Source organism: Eriocheir sinensis, chromosome 63, assembly GCF_024679095.1.
Source record: "Eriocheir sinensis breed Jianghai 21 chromosome 63, ASM2467909v1, whole genome shotgun sequence".
In the NCBI taxonomy this organism is placed as follows: Eukaryota; Metazoa; Arthropoda; class Malacostraca; order Decapoda; family Varunidae; genus Eriocheir; species Eriocheir sinensis.
In genome coordinates, this window is record NC_066571.1 from 4,204,621 (window position 1) to 4,219,405 (window position 14,785).

The window sequence follows — 14,785 nt, forward strand, 5'->3', positions numbered from 1 at the left end:
TCCCACCTTTTCCTCAGCGCCGATGGGTTGATATCTATTTTCCGCTTGGACATGTTTGGCCGGGGCTCGTCGCACACACGTGGCGGCAGAGTAAAGCAGAAATGATGGCCTCCTCGCCGATGCTTCCTCCTCTTCCTCCTCTTCTGCCCACCAGCCAGCCGCCGCAAGGGAAGTTTGAGCCGGGACGTTGGTTCTTATCCACTTACCTGCTGGAACGTTTTAATAACGATATAATTATATATTCGGTATTCATATTATTTCCACTTGATGATTGGAGTTTTAGAGACGTTTATTTTATACCAGCATAATGAAAAATGCGAGTGAAATAGGTGATATGCATATTGAGGTGGTATAATGCAAACTAAATAAAGGATTTGTCGATGACCGAATGGGACAAATACGCCATAATAAAATGGAATATCATAAAATATTTGTTCTGCCTGAGTTATTTGCTATTCACAAATACTGCTACACCTCGAGGGCATTTTCCATTGTTCTCGAGAACTGTCAGTGGTGGCATTTATCCATCGGATGATATTATAAGAAAATTCCTGCTGGAACCATTACAATAATTAGTGATGACTCTTCTATGTGCATGAGACTAATCAATAACTTCTCAGTACATTAACCCGGGAACTCAAACCTTCAGTTTTTGTCACACAAACACAAACCTGGTGTGTAGCTAACCCCATTTTCGGATCGAGAAAAAACACGTTTCCTTTCAAACAATTTTATTTTTGAAAAATTCCACAGAAATTAGCCTCCTTCCTCTTCATTTTGGTTGTTAAAGTTACTTAACTCACTAAATTCTTCTGGTCTAAAAAAAAATAAAGGAAAAATACTGAAATTTCAAATGTTTTCCCAAAAATTCAAGATAAAAATTCAAATTAAATAAAAAAAATTTCTTTAAAGAAACAGGCTTCCTGCCATGGCGAAATGGGTCCTCTTGCCATCCCCTCATCAGCCCTCAGCTCTCTGGCACCACATCTCACTGTAATATGGAGATACAAATATGGGTCAAAATTTAGCACAGTAAAATGACAATATTTTGAGTTTATGTTTTTTTATCACTCGTTACTCCTCTGAATACTTATTAATTGATGTTCAGAGTATGTATTAAAGATGTGTGATGATATATATATATATATATATTTATATATATATATATATATATATATATATATATATATATATATATATATATATATATATATATATATATATATATATATATATATATATATATATATATATATATATATTATTACTGCAACCAGACTATCTCTGTTGCTAACTACTGAATTATCAATTATTGTACCTGTTGCTCCCTGAGCTAGCTTCGGCTAAGGCTTTAGGCTTATCAAATAGCCTTGGGCTATTTCAGAGGCATTGTCGAAACCTCCACAAAGTGTGAGAGTGAGTCTCATCTCAAAGGCCAAAGTGTACTCATCTCCTGAGGGTTCGGCTAGCAGCAACAACAACTCTCACGTCATCAGCCGAGTCAGTGAGTCAGTAACCACTTACAAAGTGACCAGTGAACTATAGGAGGTGAACAATACTATTTTTCTCATATCTCATCATTTCTGTGTCCATCTTATCTTTTCATTCATCCATTCATCAGTGATTATCATCCATTTATTCATTGGTGGTGGTTATTATTATCTATTATTATTGTGTGTCATTGTGTGGGTTTCTTGTTTTCTTTTTCTCATTGTTATCTGTCATTTTGTCTTTGGTTTAATCTTCGTTTTGGTATACTATTTTGTGCTTAATGACCTTCACACCATTTACTTGATTTAAACGACCATAAGGTCTTAAGAGCAAGTAACGTAATTACTCTCACTTGCTACAGGTGTTGTTAATATTGTTGTTTCTTACTTATACATTAAATTTATGTTAAGGACTATCTTCGTATTTTCATAACCTCATTTAATGTTCGGGTAACCAGTTTCTTAAATTATCACCCTAGACAAAACTACTGTCGCTCGTAACATTATTGGGGGCCTGTCCGGGATGATATGCAGTGGATTATTATAACTAATTCATTGTTATTTTCCACCACTTCATCTTCGCTAATCATTTATTGTTTCATGTATGTTCGTTCACCCCTAGTATCACTCCTATTACTTTTGTAATCACTGTGTCACTGTGTTTGTTGGTGCTGTTTCATGTGCAACGTGATTGAGTGTAGGGATTGACTGTGCCTTTAATAACTAACCACGCAAAGGCCTAGCGTGGAGACTTTATCAGTTCCTCATACTCTTAATTACGTTTTGCTCTGTTCGAATCTTTCCTGTGAGACACTTTCTCCCCATAGCCTACGAGACTCATTTTCTTTAGGAACCACTGACGTTCCGAATCAATTCAATACTTCACTCGACTCATAACGTGACCAGCTCAAACTCATACTAGTACTTAATGCCAGATCCTGTTTGCAGATGTGGGTATTGCATTCTATGGTCATTCTCCACTGGCTCGTTATCTTCGTCGAAGTGTTATCTCTTCAGGGGTCGCTCCCCTATCAATTAATCTCATGCCAGGATTGTGAACTAGTTAATAGTTCAGGAGATTACTGTGTCACATTCCAAGCATCACTTTTAACCATTAGTGGTTACTAACAACTTTCGTACAACCGTTAAATCGACTTGTACATCAATCAAAATGGTGTTCAACGTAGAAGAGTTTGTCGGTAATCCCTCTGTGGAGGAACTTAAAACAGCAACTGTAACTGTGGAACAACTTAAATATATTGCTACAAACTATAATATTCCCTTCACTAGTCAAACAAGAAAACCCGAGTTGATGTCCCTAATTCTAGCTCATCTGGGTGACCCTGAGGAGGAGGCTGACCACCTCATGGAAAGTCCTACCTCTTTGGGTTCTGCAAACCCCGCAATCGCCCTAGAGATAGAGAGGGTGAAAATGCAGGCACTCCAGATGAAACTAGAATATGAAAAAGAAGCAAGAGCACTTGAACACGAACGAAATGAAGAAAGTAAAACACGTGAAAGGGAAGAGAAAGCACTTGAACGCGTACGAGATGAAGAAAGTAAAGCACGTGAAAGGGAAGAGAAAGCACGTGAACGTGAACATCAACTCAGCGTGCTTCAGCTGCAGTCCTCAGACGGGGGGACTCGAACCCCTAATAGGTTGCAGATAACCAAATTTCTTCCTCTTATGCCTCAATTCTCGGATTACGATCCAGAAGCATTCTTTCGGGAATTCGAATCCTCTGCCATTCACTTCGATCTACCTAAGGAGGACTGGACATGGCTATAGTAAAGCCCAAACTCAACGGTAAGGCCTTGGCAGTCCTAGACAATATCGAAGACAACTCAGATTACGAGGTAGTAAAAAGCGCTATTTTAGCAGCTTATGCAGTCACCACAGAGAGATATCGACAAACCTTCCGCAACATGAACAAGACATCTGGTCAAACATACTTGGAGTTTGCATCAGAGAAACTCCGAGCTTTGAGACACTGGCTTAAGTCGGCAGCTGTAACCACATATGACGATCTGGTAAACCTTGTAGCTCTAGAGGAATTCAAAAGGAAGATACCATACTCAATCATGTTGCACATCACTGATAAGGATGAGACTGAACTCTTAAAAGCCGCCAAATTGGCGGATGTCTTTTCACTAATACATCGCTCTATGCCCTCAGGAGACAAGAAACTTCAGCCTGTGGGTAAGTCAGGTGCAAGCTATAGCAAGGATGTAAAACCCGCAGAGAGTAGTGGTAGTGCCAAGTCTTTTCTCTCTTGCAGTTTTTGTAAAAAGGTGGGCCATCTCATAAAGAATTGTCCTGATCCTAGGTGTAAAGTAGCAAAGACCTCTACATTCTCTAAACCAGTCGCCTCTCTCAACACTCCTTCAGTACTTCCTCCCACTGACCCTTTTCAACCCTTCAGGTCTCAAGGTACTGTGGCTCTCAACACGGACTCTGAAGGGCACCCTCTCCAGATTATGCGGGATACTGCCTCTGCCCAATGTATCATTTTAAAATCCGCTCTTCCAGGGATTGAGCAGCAGTACACGGGGGAGAAGGTACTCCTTAAAGATTTTCATCAAACCTTTCCCATACCTCTGGCTAGGGTGCACTTAAACTGTCCGTTGGTTGTGGGAGCAGTTACCATTGCTGTCAGTGAGGATAATTCTCTTCCTATCCCTAATGCTAATTTCCTGTTGGCTAATGATCTGGCTGGGGGACTAGTCGTTCCACCTATCATAACTAATGTCTCCCCATTGCATTACAACCCTACAGCTGACATGGAAAAGGAGCAGCCTAACATTTTTCCTGAATGTGCAGTCACTCGAGCACAGTCTGTTGCCGCTGCTCCAGAGCCACCTCAGCCCTTACCAACCACCCTCCATCCTACGCCTCACGTTGGGGTTGGTAAGGTATTCACTGACCACTTACTTGCTGAGGCTCAAAAAGACGATACCACCCTGTCTCGATTTCATACCCAAGCTATACCTAAAGACCAGATCACTTCCTCACCTTCTTTCTATTACCAGGATAAAATTCTTATGAGATTGTATAAACCACCTCAACTTTTAGATGATGCCACTTGGGCTGAGCTCCATCAAGTAGTCCTACCCGTCACCTTAAGAGAGCCAGTGATGGAGATCGCTCATGGGAACCTAGCCGGCCATCATGGAATCAGATAAACTTGTGAGAAGCTACTTAATGAGTTTTATTGGCCCGGTCTTAGGAAGGATGTTGCCTCATTTGTTAATTCTTGCCACACTTGCCAGGTAATGGGGAAACCCAACCAGAATATCCCTCCTTATCCTCTTCAGCCCATCCAGGTGCCTGAAGAACCATTCTCAAAAATCATCATTGACATCGTGGGCCCATTACCCAAAACAAAGAAAGGTAACCAATACATCCTCACTGTCATGTGCCCTACCACCCGTTACCCAGAAGGTTTCCCTATCAAAAACATCTCTGCCAAAACTGTTGTATCCAAACTTACACACTTGTTTACCACTTTTGGCATCCCCAGGGAGATTCAGAGTGACCGTGGCACTAATTTCACGAGCGATCTCTTCACGGCAGTTCTCACCGAGCTTGGCATCACACAAACTTTATCTACGGCGTACCATCCACAGTCACAGGGAGCTTTAGAAAGATGTCACCAAACACTGAAGGCTCTTCTTCGTAAATTTTGTCACGATCAGGACCAGGACTGGGACGAGGCTCTACCTTACGTCCTGTTTGCCATAAGAGAGACCCCTAACGAGTCCCTTGGAGTCTCCCCCTTTGAGTTACTGTATGGCCATAAGGTAAGAGGTCCCCTTAAAGTCATCAAGGACCAATTGCTTAATAACACCTCAAGCAAACTTGTCACTGTCACCCAGTATTTAGTTAAACTTAGACACACTAACCAAAGTTCGCTCCTTTGCCCGTGACAACCTCAAACAAACTCAAGGAGACATGAAGAAACACTTTGACACTAGAGCTAAAGTTAGAGAGTTCAAACCAGGTGATAAAGTCCTTGTCTTTATTCCAGTCCCAGGATCACCCCTGCAAACTAAATACCATGGTCCCTATACAGTCAATGAGAAGATCAGTGAACAAAATTACATTATAGACACTCCTAACCGCCGGAAAAGTACCCAGAAAATACACATTAACTTACTTAAATTATATAAAACTAGAGCTGGCCTTGCACCTGGCTCACCAGAGAGACCTGTATGTTCTATTTCGTTAGAAACCACCACCACTCATGCAGAAGGGACAAATAATTCATCCATATTATGTAACCCATCTAATTACCTGTCCCATCTCTCATCCTCTCAATCAAAAGACATCCTATCCATCCTTCACCAGTTTAATGTGTTCAATGATCATCCAAACCTGTGTAACCTCACCTCTCATGACATCAAGCTCCTCCCCGGCACCTCTCCTCTTCGTCACCCTCCATATCGCATAAGCCCCAGGAAACGTGACCAGATGAGGCAAGAGGTGGAGTATCTACTCGAGCAGGGGCTGGCGAAACCCAGCCAGTCTCCTTGGGCGTCACCTTGTCTACTCGTCCCCAAGGAAGATGGACAGTTGCGTCTCTGCACCGACTACCGCAGGGTCAACGCTGTGACAGTCCCAGACGCCTACCCCCTGCCACGGATAGACGACTTGATCGATGAGGTGGGAAGGTCCCAGTATATAACAAAGCTGGATTTATTGAAGGGCTATTATCAAATTCCCCTCACAGAGAGAGCACAAGAGATATCCGCTTTCATCACTCCCTTTGGGCTCTACCAATATAATGTAATGCCTTTTGGGATGAGGAATGCCCCTTCAACCTTCCAGAGAGCCATGGATTATCTGTTACAGGATCTTATTGGAGTGTCCGTTTACCTAGACGACATTCTAATTTTTACAGAGCATTGGGAGCAGCACCTTAAGGCGCGGCCACACTTGCCTAGAACATTGCCCGAAACACTGCTCGACGCATGAAGAAAACATGTTACACGCACGCTAGCAACATGTCACTGACAGTACTGGGACAGTGTTTCGGCCACTGTTTGGGGCAAAGTCATGGACATGCTGGAAACAAGAGGTGAAATAGTGAAGTGGTCCACACTTGCCTCAGTCACTACCCAGCACCATGGCGACGAGGGAAGACGCGCTACTGGCCGCTGCAGCTACGGTGATACTATTTACACAGCAGAGACAACGGGGAAGATATCGTCGCCGATTTTGGATGCGTCCAACGCTTAGAGAAAAAAACACTGGTGAAAGGAACAATATCCTCAATGAGCTGATGGGAGATGACGTTGGATTGTTGCCGGCTCAACTCGGGGACAGTGCATCCTTTTCAAATTTCTTCAGGATGTCGAAGGCAGACTTTGAGCACATACTCAACATAATTGGACCTACTATTACCAAAGTGGAAACCAGGCTCAGAAAACCAATTTCGAGCACTGATCGGCTGGCAGTAACACTACGATATCTGATAACAGGCGATTCATATCGCAGTCTCAGCTACCTTTTCAAAGTATCCAAGCAGAGTATTTCACAGATAGTGCCAGAAGTGTGTGAAGCACTTATGAGCGGCCTCAGTGAATACGTGAAGGTAAGGATAATGTAAGGAAGGAGTAAGTACCAATTTACTTATTACAGTGAAACAGGCAGGTGGTGCATAAGCATACTGTCCCATTAAGACATACCATATGCACGTACGAACAGTTGCCACCAGAATGTTTATTCCACCAATAGTAAATAACAATCTTGAGTAAATATGGTGGTGATGAATAAAACTAAATTTTTTTATTAGCATAAACATATCTTTAAAGGCACTTAAAAAATAATGAGGTCTCAGTGTACTAGTAAAATCTTACTAGAATACCTAATCACAAAGGGTAAATTTTCAATTAATGAGGGCGACTGTACTAACAAGTACTGATCCCATATAGTGTTATTCAGAGATCGTGCATTAGTTCATGTATTGCTGTTGAGTGGTGGGTGTTGGTTTGTCATGCATCCCTTGCTCTGCATTGTATAGTGTGTTCTGTATTATATTTTGAACCGTGTTCCTTGCGTGGTGACAAGAAAGTGCCCTTATTTTACATGCAATCAGTTCCCCAAAATGGTGATATTCGTCCCTGCTCTCATACCCCTGCCGCAGTGTTTTCATAATGTCATACGCCTCCTCCGCCATGGCGTCCTGTCTCCTTTTACGATTTACACGTACGCTTGTTGAAGTGCTCGGCCCTACGGTGTCTGCCCGTTCCATGATGGACACTTCTTGTTCTCCCTCGGGCGAGGATCCCGTGGCGGTGTCCTCCGTATTTTGAGCAACAGTGGATGTTGACGGCTCATTACCTTGAAACTAGAACAAAATAATAATAATAATAATAATAATAATAATAATAATACCGGTAGTAACTATATATGTACTAAAATTATTATTCTTATAGGAGTGGTTTTCTTTCAGTTGCCAACAACTGCAGATGGATGGATCAACATTTCACGAGAGTTTGAACGTTTGTGGGATTTCCCACAATGTGTTGGAGCGATGGATGGTAAACATATATGTGTGCAATGTCCTTCGTCAAGGGATTTTTTAGCATAGTTCTGTTTGCTGTTGTTGATGCTACATACAACTTCACATATATAAATGTTGGCTGTCAGGGTCGTATATCAGATGGTGGTGTATTTAACCAGACTATCTTCAAACAATCACTAGATAACTGTGCCATGAACCTTCCTACCCCTACTCCGCTTCCTGGTCGAGAAAAACCCATGCCGTACGTCTTTGTAGGAGACGAAGCATTCCCATTACTGGAGAACATTATGAAACCATACAGCGGCCACCATGATAGGGGGTCGAATAAGAGAGTTTATAATTACCGTTTAAGCAGAGCAAGACGAGTGGTCGAGAATGTATTTGGCATATTAACTGCTCGATTTAGAGTGTTACGCAAGCCTATGCTACTGAAACCTGACACTGTAAAAAGTGTAACTACGACATGTGTGTATCTACATAATTACCTTAGGAGTAGTACATCATCAAGAATAGCATATTCACCCCCTGGCACCTTTGATGTGTTCGATAATGACAGCGGTACATTCATCCCAGGTTCATGGCGCAATTCTCATAGTGAATCGTGTATGCAGCCTGCACAGGGAAGTACCCATATTTCAACAATGACTGCACAGGATATCCGTACAGAGTTCAAAGAGTACTTTGTGAGTAATGTGGGACGGGTGCCCTGGCAGGAGTTATTAACTATTGCTAAGTGCAAGCAATCTGTATAAACAAGTACGCCGGGGCACTACTGATTCTTCAAGAGTGCAAGTGATGAAGTTATGGTATATGGTAGTAAGAACATTTTAACATAGCATTTATAACTAATGTGATTGTCTCTATGTTAAATGAGTAATGCTACGATGAATCTTAAGTTTTATTCATTATTATGTGTTGTGTACAGTTTCATTATGTTGACATTTGTACAATCCTAGTAAGAAATTGATACTAGGATGCATGTTAACTATACATGTTATGTCATTCGTAAATAAACACCTCAGGACGTATATAGGAATATCACTGCTTACCCTGATACCACAGTCGTTTGTGGGATGTGGTGTGTTTCTACTTAACAGGAACTTCATGCTGTTGAAGGCAAACCATGTGCTTATATATGCATCGCCCGTTCCAGCTCCAGACTTCGTATTCATTTTTTTCTGCTCCCTCCGGAACTGGCCAATCAAAGTTTTCATCTTCTTTTCTACCTCGGCTCGTTCTACTGCCAGGGCCTGTGAGATGCTTCTCCAAGCGTCTAGTTTTTTCACTTTGTTCTTGTATGTTGGATCTGTTGGATCCCATAACACTGGGTGTGACTGATACAGTTCAATCAACACGAATGTCTGCTCCTTGGTCCACTCCATTGTCCACACCATGCACTGCCGTCGCTTGAATGGTGTGGATGATACATGTCAGCAGCTCGAAGCCTCGTCCACACCAGTGCTACCACCATGTCACAGGCAGAGCTGCCAACATGATGTGGACGCTAGTGCCTCGAACACGTCCGTGACAAAGTTAGAGACATGTTTCCTTCATGCGTCGAACATTGTTTCGAGCAATGTTCTAGGGCAAGTGTGGCCGCGCCTTTACGAGACTCAGGGATGTGCTGACAAGGCTGCAGGCAGCCCACTTCACCGTGAAGCTGGCTAAGACTACCTTCGGCCGAGCAACGGTGACGTACCTGGGCCACGTGGTGGGCAATGGCAGAGTACGACCCAAGGAAGCCAACATCTCTGCCATCCTTGAATACCCTGCCCCCACTACTCGGAAGGCCCTGCGGCGCTTTCTGGGCATGGCAGGGTATTACAGGAGGTTCTGCCCTAACTTCGCGGCCGCCACTGTCCCTCTCACACGGCTCACGAGTGGAGCCGTACACTACCTGTGGACAGAGGATTGCCAGGCCGCCTTCGACCAACTCAAGAACTTCCTGGCCCAGGGTCCTGTACTCATCGCCCCAGACTTCACTCAGCCCTTTGCCCTGCAGACTGATGCCAGTGATGCCGCTCTTGGTGCTGTATTACTACAGGAGGTGGAGGGTATCCTTCATCCAGTGGCGTACCACTCCAGCAAACTTAATATCCACCAGAGAAGATACAGCACCATTGAGAAAGAGCTCCTGGCCATCGTCTCAGCAATCCAGAAATTCGAATGCTACATACAGCCTGCTCAAGAACCACTCCAAGTCTACACAGACCACAATCCATTGGCCTTCCTCAATCGCAGCAAGTTTACCAATCAGCGACTTCTCAGATGGTCCCTGTTTCTCCAGCCCTACAACCTGAATGTCAACCACTTAAAAGGGAGGGAGAACATCATCGCCGACGCCCTATCTCGCATCTAAAACTCGACTTGACCAGAAGTCAACCACTACGACTCCACTGGGCAACAACGGCTACCTACAACTACAAATCAACCCAGTGGTGTCGTCTTCAGGGGGGAGGTATTACTGCAACCAGACTATCTCTGTTGCTAACTACTGAATTATCAATTATTGTACCTGTTGCTCCCTGAGCTAGCTTCGGCTAAGGCTTTAGGCTTATCAAATAGCCTTGGGCTATTTCAGAGGCATTGTCGAAACCTCCACAAAGTGTGAGAGTGAGTCTCATCTCAAAGGCCAAAGTGTACTCATCTCCTGAGGGTTCGGCTAGCAGCAACAACAACTCTCACGTCATCAGCCGAGTCAGTGAGTCAGTAACCACTTACAAAGTGACCAGTGAACTATAGGAGGTGAACAATACTAATTTTCTCATATCTCATCATTTCTGTGTCCATCTTATCTTTTCATTCATCCATTCATCAGTGATTATCATCCATTTATTCATTGGTGGTGGTTATTATTATCTATTATTATTGTGTGTCATTGTGTGGGTTTCTTGTGTTTTCTTTTTCTCATTGTTATCTGTGTGTCATTTTGTCTTTGGTTTAATCTTCGTTTTGGTATACTATTTTGTGCTTAATGACCTTCACACCATTTACTTGATTTAAACGACCATAAGGTCTTAAGAGCAAGTAACGTAATTACTCTCACTTGCTACAGGTGTTGTTAATATTGTTGTTTCTTACTTATACATTAAATTTATGTTAAGGACTATCTTCGTATTTTCATCACCTCATTTAATGTTCATATATATATATATATATATATATATATATATATAACCATATATATATATATATATATATATATATTTATATATATATATATATATATATATATATATATATATATATATATATATATATATATATATATATATATATATATATATATATATATTGCATGCAAGAGAAGCCAAAGGCATAGGAATGCCAGCAAAAAATGCTTCCCTTGACAGGAAAAGATAGGAAGGTTACATATATAAATGTATATGATATATATACATGTTTACTTACCACGAGCTCAATACACTTGGTACAAGTAGGGTAGTAGTGGGACTGGCACACGGGTCGTTGACATTTCAGGCACCTGATGCGTGTCTTCCGGTCTGTAGAGCGGGGGCACTCAGCACAGCGTACCTGACGGTATGTGCACTGGGCAAGTACTTGGCCAGTTGGGTATTGTGTGTTGGCTACTGATGGGAGGTTACAGACAGTAGATATCCGTGTTTTTAGGGGCCGTGGGAGAGTGTCAGCCGACAACCTCTTCTGAGCCCATGGCCGTATGAATGTTCTTGCAAGGTGTAGCCTGAAACGACGGCGTTTTGGAACTTTGGTACCTCCTGTCCTCTCTAGGTTTGCTGTGTACACTACATTTGCATTGATAACAGCGACATTCACCATCCAGTAGAAGATACAAAGGGGCCATCTTTTAGTTTTCCGGTTGCAAGAGTACAGTTCACACATCTCGTCAAAAGCATCCACTCCACCTTTGGTGCTGTTGTAAAATTCTATAATTTCTGGCTTTCCTTTCTCTCCTATGGTTGGCTGGCTGTGCATAGATGAGAGCAAGAGGACTAACTTCTTGGCCTTGTTTCGCACCGGAGGCAGATATGAAACCAGGGTCATCTCTTTTGTGAAGAGAAAGGCACTTGATCCAGGTTCACGATCTTCTTTGCTCTTTATCTTATCTGGAAGTTCTCGCTTGTTTGCCTTCAATGTTCCAACCATGGTCATGCCACAGTTCTCTAGAAGATCAGTGACTAGTCCTACAGAGGTAAACCAATTATCTGTGGTTACATTTCTGTTTGTGTGGTGGTATGGCTGTGTAAGTTCCTTGGTAAAATAATGTCCCAGTCCTATTCCAGGTGTGAGCCGTGTCTGATCCTTTCCGAGGTATGGCATACATCCTAGCAGGTATTTAGTCTTGCAGTCATTTATGAGGATCATCTTCATGCCATACTTGGCTGGCTTGCTTGGGATATACATCCTGAATGGACATCTTCCACGAAATGCAAGCAGCTGCTCATCAATACAGAGATGCTCACAGGGTGTGTAGTGCCTTTGACACTTCTCCATAATGTTATCAAACAGTTCCCTGCAAGGTGCAAATTTGTCAGTCTCTCTTCTCGTCTCTCTTGTCTGTGGGTCATCAAACCGTAAACAGTTGAGTATAAACTCAAAACGGGCCTGCGACATAGCAGCACGGTACAATGGCACACCGATGTCAGCAGACCACATGTCACAGGTTGACATATGGCCATCCTTCTGGCATCCAGAAAATATTAGCACCCCAATGAATACCAAAAGTTCCTCCCGTTCCACACTTCTATGTGTTGCTGTTTTCTTGGTGTACCTACTGGCTTCAATCTCAATCCTCTTGTTTGTCCACTGACAGACTATATCCAAAAATGAATCATCAATGAATAAGTTAAAGCACTTTTCCGGGGAATCACAAGCTCGCGCTTCGGCATTTGGTCCGAGGTTACCAGTGACAATGTTTCTGGCTACCCGATTGGTACTGGACTGTGGGCGGGTACACCATCTGAACCCATACTTGCCAGCCAGAGTAGTACTATCAAACTGTACTATAGCTGGAACATCAACTTGAGCTTGTCTCCTACGTCTCCCATGTCTCCCACCACTACTGGCTGCAGAGGGAGAAGGGGCAGCAGCAGAAGAGTTGGCTGCAAGAGAAGCATCAGCAGCGGTCGTGTCCACGTGGGAAGCAGCATCATTAGGTCCAGTTATAGGGGAAGGAGGAGAAGGTACATCAGCTGAAGTGGAAGGGATACTATCACCTGGATAGTTCCCAGGGTGTGGTCCAACAATACTTCTTTTTTTCTTTGGGGTCGATGTGCGACGTGTTTTCTTGCCAGTTTGCTTTCTTTTCTTCTTCTTCTTCCCCATCTCTTTTTCAACATCCTCTGGCACTTCTTCATTTTCGTCACTACACGATGGGACATAATCCTTATCATCATCACTATCATACATCAACTCTTTCTCTATTTGATCCTCCTCCTCCTCATCACTAGCTGACATTTCAGCATTATCTATGTTGGTACCAGTAAGTCCTTCATTATGAGCCTCACCATCATCATCTAAGTCTGACAAGTCACCAGTCACACTCATCATATATGATAGCTCCTCATCCGTTAGTCCTTTCTTTGACATTTGCACTACTTTTATTGTCTGATTGGTTTCTTATATATGTTATTTATGATAATAGAACCTGGAACACTTTCATTACGCCTGCAAAGAAATACAGAAAATTAGAACTTTTTCTTTGACACTTTCACTGCTTTTATTATTTTTTTGTTTTCTAATAAATATTATGTCTGTCCATAGAACCTAGGACACTTTTATCTGACACTTTCACTGCTTTTATTATCTTTTTGTTTTCTTATAAATATTATGTATGTCCATAGAACCTAGGACATTTTTATTTGACGCATTCACTGCTTTTATTGTATGTTTCTTTTCTTATATATGTAATTTCTGTAAATAGCACCTGGAACACTTTTATTCATGCCTGCAAAGAAACCAAAATCATTAGAAAAGACAATAACACAAACATTTCCCTGTTCCTAAACATTATAGTGAATTTGAAACAAATTATTTTATACCTACAAGGGGAATTGTCATAAGCAATGCAGTACAGCAATACATAACTGGGGTTCAATGGACCCCAGTATCCCGCCATATAACACCTAACTGGGGTCTGATGCACCCCGGTAACTCGCCGAAGAACACATACCTGGGGTGGTATGCACCCCAGCATATCATAAAGTGGGGTGTTATGCACCCCAACATGTACCAAAAACACATATATACCTGGGGTAGTATGCACCCCAGCATATCATAAACACCTTTTCCTCAGCGCCGATGGGTTGATATCTATTTTCCGCTTGGACATGTTTGGCCGGGGCTCGTCGCACACACGTGGCGGCAGAGTAAAGCAGAAATGATGGCCTCCTCGCCGATGCTTCCTCCTCTTCCTCCTCTTCTGCCCACCAGCCAGCCGCCGCAAGGGAAGTTTGAGCCGGGACGTTGGTTCTTATCCACTTACCTGCTGGAACGTTTTAATAACGATATAATTATATATTCGGTATTCATATTATTTCCACTTGATGATTGGAGTTTTAGAGACGTTTATTTTATACCAGCATAATGAAAAATGCGAGTGAAATAGGTGATATGCATATTGAGGTGGTATAATGCAAACTAAATAAAGGATTTGTCGATGACCGAATGGGACAAATACGCCATAATAAAATGGAATATCATAAAATATTTGTTCTGCCTGAGTTATTTGCTATTTACAAATACTGCTACACCTCGAGGGCATTTTCCATTGTTCTCGAGAACTGTCAG

General features: G+C 42.4%; 1 protein-coding gene across 1 annotated transcript in view; it reads right to left on the minus strand.

Annotated features, from left to right (window-relative positions):
• The window catches only part of LOC126986877 (putative pre-mRNA-splicing factor ATP-dependent RNA helicase PRP1), a 30,604-nt gene extending 15,952 nt beyond the window's left edge, over positions 1–14,652 (minus strand). Inside the window, exons 1-3 of the mRNA XM_050843348.1 lie at positions 14,281–14,652; positions 11,429–13,663; positions 7–991 (exon numbers count right to left, since the gene is read on the minus strand). Coding sequence (XP_050699305.1) covers positions 7–53 — 47 coding nt within the window. The 5' untranslated portion in view covers positions 54–991; positions 11,429–13,663; positions 14,281–14,652. The remainder of the gene's footprint in view (positions 1–6; positions 992–11,428; positions 13,664–14,280) is intronic.
• Positions 14,653–14,785: the final 133 nt, after the last annotated feature.